General features: G+C 44.1%; 1 protein-coding gene across 2 annotated transcripts; it reads right to left on the bottom strand.

Annotated features, from left to right (window-relative positions):
* Positions 1-6,712: 6,712 nt before the first annotated feature.
* LOC136513351 (uncharacterized) lies at positions 6,713-10,384 on the bottom strand. Of its 2 annotated transcripts, XM_066507347.1 has the most exons (5): positions 10,274-10,384; positions 9,993-10,203; positions 9,395-9,658; positions 8,538-9,236; positions 6,713-7,724 (listed from the first exon to the last, which is right to left on the bottom strand). In XM_066507347.1, the coding sequence occupies exons 2-5, from the start codon at positions 10,017-10,019 to the stop codon at positions 6,966-6,968; spliced, it is 1,749 nt and encodes a 582-aa protein (XP_066363444.1). In that variant the 5' UTR covers positions 10,020-10,203; positions 10,274-10,384; the 3' UTR covers positions 6,713-6,965. The 2 variants fall into 2 exon arrangements, with proteins under 2 accessions (XP_066363444.1, XP_066363443.1); XM_066507346.1 differs by having other exon boundaries at positions 9,993-10,345.
* Between the last annotated feature and the right edge of the window lie 1,114 nt (positions 10,385-11,498).

Raw genomic sequence — 11,498 nt, 5'->3', positions numbered from 1 at the left:
CATGATGTACAAATAAATGAACTCTGGAGAAAAAATCAGCAATGGTGATGAAACGGCGTAAATAGTTCAGCGATCAGTTGGCGTGAAAATATATTTATGTTTAATATAAACCGCCCGAACAGTTAGTGTGTAGCTGAGTCTCCAGCCCTAGCTAGCCCATAGTCCATAACGTCGAGCGCGGAGCCCGTGCACGTGTAGGAGGAATAGGCGTCACCAAGGAGCCACTATCGACCACCCATAACGCAGAGGGCAGACGCTCGTGCACGTGTAGGGAGGAGCCGAAGATAGGGCCATCTCTGGAGGCATCCGAGCATCAACGTGACTGTTCGAGGGTTCGCCTTAGACTTAGCTGTATGTCATCTTTAAGATGGTATACATGAAAGAAAAACGTTTGGAGAGCAAACATAGAGGAAATAGCTCAGAGAAACATTATGGTGATATACGAAGATTGGAGAATATTTAGAAAAATATTAAAGCGTCACTTAGCTTTAGATAGAACGTCTGGTCGGTGGCGTATGGCATTATCTGGTCGGCGTTGACGAAGTTGCCCGGCGCTCGAGCTTTCTGAACTATCATTATGGCGGCAGTCGCGGTTGTCACGTCGCCGTTCTTCGCGGTGATCATCATTGCGACGCGGCAGGTGGTCAGAATAAGTAGTCCGGGCGATGTCGTCCTTATATTAGTGATCGGCCTTAGGAGATTCGAGGAGATCATTGACTGGTCGGAGAAACGATGTTGTATGGCGGAGTAGATGGGGTGTGGCCAAAGCGTGCTTGATGCGTGCGTTGTCTTTCTTGTTCTGTTTTGCCAACTGCTGGTGGTTCGTCATTACTGATGACATTGATCAAGTCTCCTCACCTTGGTAGGAAGGATGGGAATTGAGGGAACCCCGGGGAGTGGTCTAGGATATCCAGATCGTATTCAACTCCTTCATTGTCATGATGCTGAAGCTCAGTGTGGACGGAGCCAACAGATGCGATGCTGGACGGGGAGCTCGAACCACCCTCTTGAACTGTGTGGACCGATCCTTCTTGATACTCCTTAACCTGAACCATGTTGACGAAGTTGCGTGGTTTTGGCCGAGGTTGATGTATAAAACACAGATCCAAGCAACGTTGTATATTATACGCGTAGTTGGAAGCAGTGTTTCACAGGCCGTAGGGCTGAGCCTGGTAATTCTCCATCAAGGCTTCGCACTCAGAGAGCCGGAGACCCATTGCAGGGGCTGGTCAGCGACGAACGGAGCGCCCTTTGGGAGTAGACGTGACCACGAGATCCGTACCAAGTCGTGCAGGACGACTGGCCCAAGCTGGTCGGGTAGATCTATTGTGGGTAGTGGTTACCTGCTCGGTAGGTTGATTTTGAATCGAATCTACCAGAGCTAGGGTTTTAGCAAGCTTGGTGCTGACCTAATCGATGGAGTCGAGCAGGTCGGTGTTGTCGATCTGCCTCCCTTTATAGTGAGGAAGCGGACGATGGGTTGTCGGCGTGGCTGAAGACGATGCTAGTGTGGCCGGAGCCAGATCCAACATGGTCGGAGTCATAGCTGATGCTGGTGAAGCAGTGGTCGACGTAGATTGGATCTGCGCCTCCTCCGTGGTCATGGCGATGAAGTTGTCAGAGCCAATGGTCCAGGTGATCTGGCCGATGGTGAACATGAGGCCGTTCGGCGTAGCCATGGAACCGGGGATGATGACCATCTTGTTCGTCTAGGGAGCAGTACGCACATCCCCTACCTGGCACGCCACTGTCGACGAAATATGGTCGGCAGTCTACCTAGGGGTATGTCCAAGGTAGTAGAATATCGACAGACAGGTGCGCAAGCTACGAACGAGATGGTGACGTAAGACAGACATGAGGTTTTATCCAGGTTCGGCCACCGTGAAGGCATAATACCTATGTCCTGCGTCTAATTGTATTGCTGTATGTAAATGAGATGATCGATCTGATCGATCCTCCCTGCTAGGGGACCCCTACCTCTCCTTATATACTCTGGAGGAGGTAGGGTTGCAAGTAAGGTAGCCTATTTGGTACTATACAATGTCTTGCGGTGCACGTCGAGCAGCGCCGTGCATGCCTTGATCTTATGGGCCGGGCCACCCCTAATGGTGCGGCCCATGTCTTGGGGGCCATACCCCCATAGCGACTGCGGCTTAAAGCACAAGTGAACATATCTAATTATGAAATCCAAAATCATAGCTGTTTTTTTTGTATGGGTTATTTGGATTCGTACCATTATAATTGTTTATGTTTGGAGAAACACCATTACTATTTGTCTATTTTAAAACATGCCACTATAATTCTTCATTTCTCACGAGAATGCTACATAATACATATGGAGACGATTTGGGCCCAATTGCAGGTGTATATGAATACGTATATCTCATTATAGTCTATTTCCCTGTCACTGACGCGCGGGCCCCACATGTCATCTCCTTCCGGAGTGACGACGTGGCGCGCTCCCATTAGCTCGCGCGACGTGGTCGGCCTAGCTTTGGATGCCATCGGTGCTGTGTCAGTCCGTCCCGATCCGTTCCCTGCGGACAGAAAGAGAAAGAGAAAGGGGAGGCAGAGAGAGGAAAGGAGAGGAGAAGGGAGCAGAGCAGCGAGCATGGCGGGTGGTCGGACAGCGGCGGCCTCGGCACGACGGCGGCGCTGCGACCCGCGTCCGTCGGAGAGGAGTAGAGGGGCGAGGTAGCAGAGTGGGGGAGGAAAGAAGAGAGGGAGAGAGGAAGAGAGAGAGAGCAACGGGGAGGGCGAGAGAGACGCAGAGTAGGGCAAAGGGAGAGAGCGGAGGAGCAAAGCACCGATGGGAGTGCGGCGGCGGCGGCAGGGCACCGGGCGTGAGTCGATTGTGCGGCGGCGCAGCGGCCTACGTCTGCTCGGAGAGACGCAGAGCGAGAGGTAGCGGAGGGAGAAGAAGAGGGTAGAGAGAGAGGGGGAGCACGGAGGAGGAAGCAGAGGAAGCAGAGGGAAGAGCAATGCACGGCGATGGCAGGCGCGAGGAAGCAGAGCGCGGTGGCCTCGTCGAAGCGAGCAGCAGGGGAGAGGCGAGCTCCTACCTCACCTTCGACTTCGCGTGCCCGAGCTTGACGGGACGTCCCGCGGCGGCGGCCATGCCCGGCTTCTATAGCCAAGGTAGGTCGGTTCCGCACATGACTTTGGTGCTTGAGCTGTAGCCGCGTGTCGTCGGATATCTCGGAATGGATGAGCTCGGCCGCGTGCTGCTGCTGCTCGGCTATATGCTGCCGCTGCTCGCCATCGCCATCGACGCGCTCAGCAAGGGAAGATGAGGATAGGAGGAAGAAGAAGATGACATGTGGGCCCCATGTGTCAGTGACAAGGAGAACCATGTGTCAGTGACAGGGAGAGAGGCTATGACGAAGTATACGTCTTCGTATACGCCTGCAGCTGGGCCCAGGCCGTGTCCATACGTATTCTGTAGCATATTTGTGGGAAACGAAGAATTGTAATGGCATGCTTCAAAATAGGTGAATAGTAATGGTGTTTCTCCCAACATCGAAAATTATAATGGCATGAATCCAAATAACCCTTTTTGTATCAGCAGTATCATGATATGTATAACACTGAGAGAAAACGCATCATGTACTGAACCATTGCAAGATAACTGAAGGTGCAGCAGAAATAATCAGGGACCCCAAGCCATAGAATTCCAGTTTTTTAAATATGAAACATAAACGGGCAATTATACTTCACAGAATAGGCTATGAAACACTTGGCTTTTACTCCCTCCATCCCAAAAAGAATGCAATTCTAGACCTAGTATAATTCAAAATATTTTAAGTTTGACTAAGTTTATAGAAATTGTAAATAGTTATGATTCTAAATAGATATACTATGAAAATATATTGCACGATGAATCTAATGATACTAGTTCGATATCATAAATATTAATATTTTTTTTCTAAAAAAATTGGACAAGCAGAAGATGGATTGACTAAGAACTATAGCTACAATTGCATTCTCTTTGGGAAGGAGGGACTAAGCTACAAGCGAAAACACTCAAACATAGGGCGCGTTTGGATGGCAATTTTTTTTTGTTTGGGCTACTGTAGCACTTTCGTTTGTATTTGGCAATTAGTGTCTAATTATGGGCTAATTGGGTTCAAAAGTTTCGTCTCGCGATTTCTCACCCAACTGTGCAATTAGTTTTTTTCGTCTACATTTAGTACTCCATGCATGTGCCACAATATTTGATGTGACACTTTGGAATGAAAATTTTTGGAATCTAAACAGGGCCATAGTTCCATGTTCTTAGGAAAACGAAGTTTCAGAGCCACCCTGAACCAATTATTCTTGTTGACCGGCACTGCACCGACTCTACTTTGTAGTTATATCAATGAAAGAGCACAGAGAACACATGAATTTGTTTTCAACCGTGCAAGCAAAAGCATATGAAAAGGGGAACATGCTATGACACCTACAGTTAACAGTCAATGTCAATCACCCAGCTTTCAAGGTATGTTCTGGGCTCCACAAAAATGACTAACTCTTTGTGATATTCACATAAAAATGTGTAGTACAAGGCCAGTACATGATGCTCGAGTGCATGTGAAACTGAAAAGGCCTTATATTTCGTGTCAGACTTAGCAGTTTGCCAATCTTCAAATTCCACGGGGAAAAAGACAGTGTAGTAAACAATATAGTACTACATGGTCCTTCCCTGAACGAACTTTTTTTCCTTTTTGCTTTTCGAACAACATACGAGAGCTGCATGTCATTTCGTAAAAAAAGAAAAAAATATACAAACTCCACACAGGGAAAAAAGAGGCTAAAGAAAGCCCCTCCCAAATACACAACACACTCGAGACAAACAGATGGGCTAAGCAAAGGGACAACACCACCACAACCAGCCCCACCTCCAACCACCATCAAGTAAATCCCACGACCCTGAACTAACTCTTTTAGTGGCAGAAATAGTAATTCGAGTAAAAAGATGCAGGAATAATTTCTTCTAATACCTGCTGAAATAAAAATACAGAACAGCGGAACATCCAGAGAAACCATTTTGCTCTAGTCTTCAAGCATCCTGAAAAGAAGAATTTCCAGAAATGTCAGTTATAAAAGCAGGCTCTTCACTAACATTACAGTGAAAGTTTGTAGGAACTGACTCTATTCTTGACTTCTGAAGATCGCAATAGAAGCTATGTTTACTGCCCCCCCCCCCCCCCCCCCCCCCCCCACCCCCACACACACACACTCATTCTGACATCTACTTCATTCCAGAAAAAAACAATCTTGTCCCAGCTGAATGCCACCTGATACCCACCGCATGACCCTCATCTTGCAAATAAAACTAATAAACACTAATGATCCTATATTTTTCGAGCCCTATTTTGCCATACCTCGTTTTTATCGGCAGCACAAGATCCCAAAGGATTCGTTGTTAAAACTTCTATCAGAAGCTAACTACACAAAATAAACCCAAGATTAATCTGATTCAAGGAAACAATGCATCAATTGTGCAACATTATTACTGCAGTACAGGCAGTAAATAAAGTAGTAATGAAGCCGACACATGGAACATATTGAACTTTGACAGCAGCTTACACCAGATTAATCTGATTGAAGGGAAGGGTATACTGATTCCTTTCACAACACAAAACCATGTTGCACCTTAACTATATAGTTTTTTTTTTATACTGCTACCTGGTAAGTTTCTCTCTGTTAGGTGAGAAATTCATGTTCTTCAGAGTATAAATATCTCATAAGATATACAACAACAACAACAAAGCCTTTAGATATCTCATAAGATATAACCATACTTAATTGTACAAAACAAGTGCTCCCTCCAATTTTGTGCTCACGAATTTGCAAACAAAACCGATGGAAGTTTCACACTTCAGACCTAACAATACTGAAGAATCATTTGGTGTGAAACATTAAATACTGAGGCCACTTGTAGAAAGTAAGCTTTGAGGATTGAGGGTATGATGTAAAAGTACTTCTACGCACATGCACAATAGACTGCACTAGAGACTGCTACTGCCTACCTTGGTCAATATATCATGCCACTTCCAATCATCTAAGTGAAAGCCTCAGTTAGATTCATTCTTATGAGCTCATACCACAATCTGTAAGATAAGAACCACAAAACAACGCTGCTTCAATGGAGCCTAAACAGCTAAAAACAAAATGGAACAGGGTAGAGTAGAGCATCTGCCAGATATATTACAAGTCACAAGTTAAAGTGTGGAACACTATTTTAAGAGACTAAGCAGCTAAATAATAAATACTTCAACTCACCAGAATACCATATACCAATACAGCAAAGCAGTGTTATTTCACCTTGTCAAACTATAAGTGCTTCCTGAATTAATGTTGGATGGATCCTCGTGCATCAATCACCAAGAATGGGCAATGCATCAGTGTCATGTCATTCATTATATTGTAAGCTCAGAAGGGGAAATGACGCATAAAATTCAAAGGGTGTGGGAGACTACTTCTGAGACACGTCTCTTACCCTGGTCAGGTCACTGAAAAAGAGCTAAAGTAATGTGGATCTTACATGGTGAGTATTTTTAAAATACATTGCCCTAATGTAACATGGTAGAAACTTTCTTATCAACTGAATAGACTTTTTTCTCCCTTAACAAAATGATACACAACTCTCTTGTGTGTTTTAGAAAAAGAAATGAACAAACTATATTTAATGAAGCTTTCTGATTTATGCAAACACAAGAGAAACAGGTTCGACCATTGCAATTTCAATTGGTTTCAATCATCATAAGGCATTATGAAGGCAACACTTTCTCAATTCACTTACAGCTCCGAGGGCACTAGGAACAAGACACATATTAGGCAGAATATACCCCATACAACCCATACTGGTAACTGCCTAGCCTTATTGCAGCACCAGGCACTGATGAGTGATGACTAACATCCATTAACAAAAAGGCAATAATTGCTAAGGGCTGCTGGGAATTAACACTGTAAGCACCTCCTTATTCTTTATCATCATGGCTATAATCACTGACATCACATTCAATCTCATCATCTTCACTATTCTCCACAACATGTGCAAGGGAATAGGCTTGCAGCTTCTTAAAACTGCTTATAAAGTCCGTTGCTTCTGAGAAGAGAGCATTTTTAGCGGCCTTCAGACTACCAGCTTTCTGCTCAGAAAGAACCTTCTCAGAATCAGCAGCTTTAGAGCCTGGAGTCCTTTTGCGAGGCCTTTTTGTGTATTCTCTACGTGACAATTGATCAATGTACTTCTCATGTAAGATAACATTCTTTATAGGCTTGAGAACTTCTGGGCTCGGTTCAGATGGCTTAGTTCTTAACCTTGAAAATGGTTTCTTTCGTGCTGAAGTGCTTCCACTGCATTTGCCTAGAGAACCTGAATTCGTATAACTGTCAGGGGTCCCATGAGAATTTTCAAAAGATAAGTTCAATTGTAAGGCACTTGGTGAGCTTTCAAAAACTGAGAAGTGATCAGCCTCTTGAGCTTGGTCAATGACACAATGCTTCTGCAACAAATGCCTCACTGTCTTCTGTGCTGCTAGACCCTTCTGTTTAGCGGTCCTTTGCCTTGCAACTCTAGGTTCCAAGAGATTTGGAAGTTTTGTATCAGACAATGTGAAATTTCCTATAGGAGAAAATGTTGTTTTACTTGTTCTGGGACGTGGGGCTATTGGAGTTGGTGTCGTGAGGTCAGCATGAATTCTGTTGAAGCAGTCTTCAGCAGATCTCCCTGGCACCTGAAAAGAGTTGTGTCAAAAATCACTGAGCTAATAAATGACAAAGGTAGAATTTCACACATGGAAAAAGAAATATGCCAAACAAGAAACAGGACCTACCATTAAAATATTCCGGTGAAATACAAAAAAAAAAATCAACTAACACTATGAAACTTCAGGTTACTTTGATTGTTGATTTGAGCCCCAAGCTATACATCTTTTTTTAGATGTTTTATTATTTGAATCTGTCTAATCATACCCCATACCCTTTTATCAACAGAACTAGTAAATCTGTGGACTACTAATACAAAAGAATGAACTGTTATTGAAACTTAATGATGTATGAGGATATTGTTTTCACTAAAATGATGCATTAGAATCTTTGTATATGCCAGAAGAAAGGAACCAAATTCGTCAGCACAAAGCTGTTAAGTATATCAAGGGCTATACCTATTCAGACTCATGTATATTGCAATCTTCCCTAAGGGAAATTATCTTCTCAAATCCTCAAGGTTAGTAACAAACAAGGCCAGTCGATAATTAATGACTTTATTACCTTTCAGCTAGAATCTTCATATAACACCCATATCATAGATATAATTATAAAACTTTGATAGTAAAAAAGGATTGATCAAACAAAATAACTTGTGAACAACCATGTGCACTGGGATCCGTTTCTGAAAAGTGCAGAAACATTTTTTGCCACAATACTTCAGTATTCTCAACCTTTTTCATGTAATATACTAATATATAATAAATATTTCTTTGGTCAGCTCTTTGCAACTTACAAGAAATGAAAGAACCACTAAAGCAAATGATGTAAAGACTGAATACCATTTTTGAAACTCTCTTCCAGAAATGTGGGGATGGTCGGGCAGTGAAGTAAGCTTTGCGCAATGCCATGTCCTGCTCTTTCGTCCAATCATCAGAACTACAAAAATTTTCCACTCCTCTTTCAGTCCCACTTGGTTTGCTGATGTTTTCATCAATGTTTGGCAATTCCTCATCACTACTTTTAGGCTTCACCACAACAGAAGGTTCCTTTTCAATCCTTCTGTGGGTAGATTTTCTGGGTTCATCACAAGGTGCAATTTCTTGGCGATTTGTAGGGAATGGTTTTGGCTCTTGGCAACTTTGCTTCTTCGATGGCAACCTCCTTTTTGTGCCTCTCTTCCTCTTTCCTGTCAACACTTTACAATTAGTGGGCATTAACTCTTTCTTCTCACTCTTTTTGTTAGATACATCTGCAATATTTTTCCTGGGGGTGATGCCTCGGGGATCTTGACAAAGTAACTGGGGCTCATTCTGCCTTTCAATCCTTGCCAAAGGCTCCAATCCATCATTTCTCCTATCACTTTTCAGACTCTCTTGATTTTTGTCTTTCAAATGAGCACTTTTACTCTTTCTGTTAGGAGGGGTCTCCAGGCGATTTGGGGGCAACAGCGGCTTGCCCAAACTCTTATCTTCCACATGAAACCGTGGGGATCTGCGGAGAACCATAATTGCTGATTGATCAGCGCTGACCTTATGTTCCTACAAGAGGGAGTGCAAATTATAACGCTATTTCTCATAAGCTATAAATCAAGTGTGAACTGAATCAAGCTTTCTAAGTAACAAAATGATGACATTCAGGAATGAAATGCATGGAATTGAAAGGAAAAATATAGAAGTCAAGCAAGAGCAGCTCCTACCTCATTTACTTCATTGTCTATCACGATTGGATGCTTAGAATCTCTGCCATTGAGCCGCAGCGATTGCCGTACAGCTCTAGCCTGACAACCTCTCACTGTCTTCTTGGGGGCAGCCTGCTTCTTCAATGTTTGGAGATCCTCTTCCTCCCCCAGGTTATTGGTCTGCGAAGGGAGCCTCTGAACGGGAAAACTTTGAGGGGTCGTGTGGTGAGAGCGCAGCCGTCCCTTCCATGGCGTCCCGCCAGCAGCCAGGGTGGAGAGTTCCTGGTTGATAGTAGTAGATCCAGAAAAAATTTTAGGAACGAGGGCAATAGCAATACCAATACCAATGTTAACATAGAAAATCAGACGGTTAAAATCACTCGTTATCCTTATGACCCGCTGATTTTTCCAAGCATTGTAGATTTGAAATCCTACTGAGAAACTGAACATCACAACTATACTAGAAGCTAAAATAACACGACGATGCCAAAATGTACTACGCCTTAAAAATTTGAAGCATTTCAAAAGGTGAGGGGAATCTGATATGAAAACAGGTAAATAGATACGAAGCAAGATGAGATTGAGGGAAAAAAAAGAGGGGGATCGTTCGGCTCACCGCAGCAGCAGACCGCCCTGCCCTCATGATACTGCACCCCCGCCCCGGGCTACACCCTCCGCCGGTCAACCGACGGCTGGCAACCGCGCAGCAGGATGCGGCGGCGCGGCGACCAAGAGCCGCCGCCCGGGTTAGCACTCTGCGGAACCCGCTGGTAGCGTCGCGCCCCGGCGATTGTCAGATCTGCCGGTAGCCTGCCGCGGCGCTGCTCCTGCTCCGCTTGAACGCTGCCCGTAAGGTCAAGAGAACGGCTACCAATTCAAATCATGAAAAAATCTTACCGCTGTATGCTGTGACCCCCAGTGTTTGAATGAAATCGAACCGGCGTGCCGCGTGCGTCGGGCGTGCGTGTGTGCGTGGCGAAGAAAGCGGGCGGGCGCGCGTGAGGCAAGAAAGAAGAGAGAAGGATAAGGAGAAAAAAAGAAGGGCATAATAGTTATTTTGTTTTGCCAAACGTTTTTCAACAATTAAAACTGCTCCGCCAAAGAAACTGCTGCACCGAACAAGCTGTGACCGGAGCTTTTTAGAGAAACGTTTGGAGTGTGTAGGAGGGGCAAAAACACATCGGAGTATGTACCAGGGACAAAAACACCAAAATCCCAAAAAGATAATGAATGAGATCGTATCTCTAAAAGACACGTAAGATATAGAAAAGTTATTAGAGAATGACAAGATATAGAAAACAATTATTATTCAAATGTTTCTCTAATTGATACTTTAAAGTGACTTGAGAAAGACTTCTGAAGATACTATTGGTTTTCTCACAGTTCTCTCTTTTGTTGCCTGGTTTTTTTTTCTCTTTCCACCTAGTTTTCAAGTTTTAAGAAGCTAATTGCTGAAAACTATTTGGTTTAAGTTTTAAGAAGATACTCTTACACAGGACTATTGGTTTTCTCACGGTTCTCTCTTTTGTTGCCTGTTTTTTTTTCTCTTTCCACCTAGTTTTCAAGTTTTAAGAAGCTAATTGCTGAAAACTATTTGAAATATAAAACTAATTACTCTATTTATTTTGTTCACATGTCCATAATGATTGACTTACCATGTAATTTTGAAGGAAATTTTAGAGATACTCTCAAATGACCAAACGAATGTGCTAAGCCAAATTTTGGCATCAACAAAATGATGGACAAAATTCATCAAAATAGCCAGAGACTATTTTGGCTGCCTAAGAGCAACAAAAGTGTGTATAGGGACGTGTTTGGTAGCACTCCACAAGCAGCTCTGCGTGAGCATCGACCATATATCCAACCTTACATGTGGGACCCATGTATCACGTATTTATTTATTTATTTTCTATTTTCTCCCGCCCCCTATGATTTTCTCCACCGTCTCTCTTTTATCTTCTCCTCGCCGCCTCGCATGTCGCGGCTCGACCCCGCAGCAGCTACGCCCACTCGTCATTGCCCCACCCTCATCCTAGCAGTCCATGACGAGGTCCATTGAGGGCTGCACCACTGGCGTCATGATCCGCAATCCAGATCCCCTCATGCGTGGTGAGCTGGCGGC

Source organism: Miscanthus floridulus, chromosome 16, assembly GCF_019320115.1.
Source record: "Miscanthus floridulus cultivar M001 chromosome 16, ASM1932011v1, whole genome shotgun sequence".
Taxonomy (NCBI): domain Eukaryota; kingdom Viridiplantae; phylum Streptophyta; class Magnoliopsida; order Poales; family Poaceae; genus Miscanthus; species Miscanthus floridulus.
This window is presented reverse-complemented; position numbering and strand designations above follow the sequence as displayed.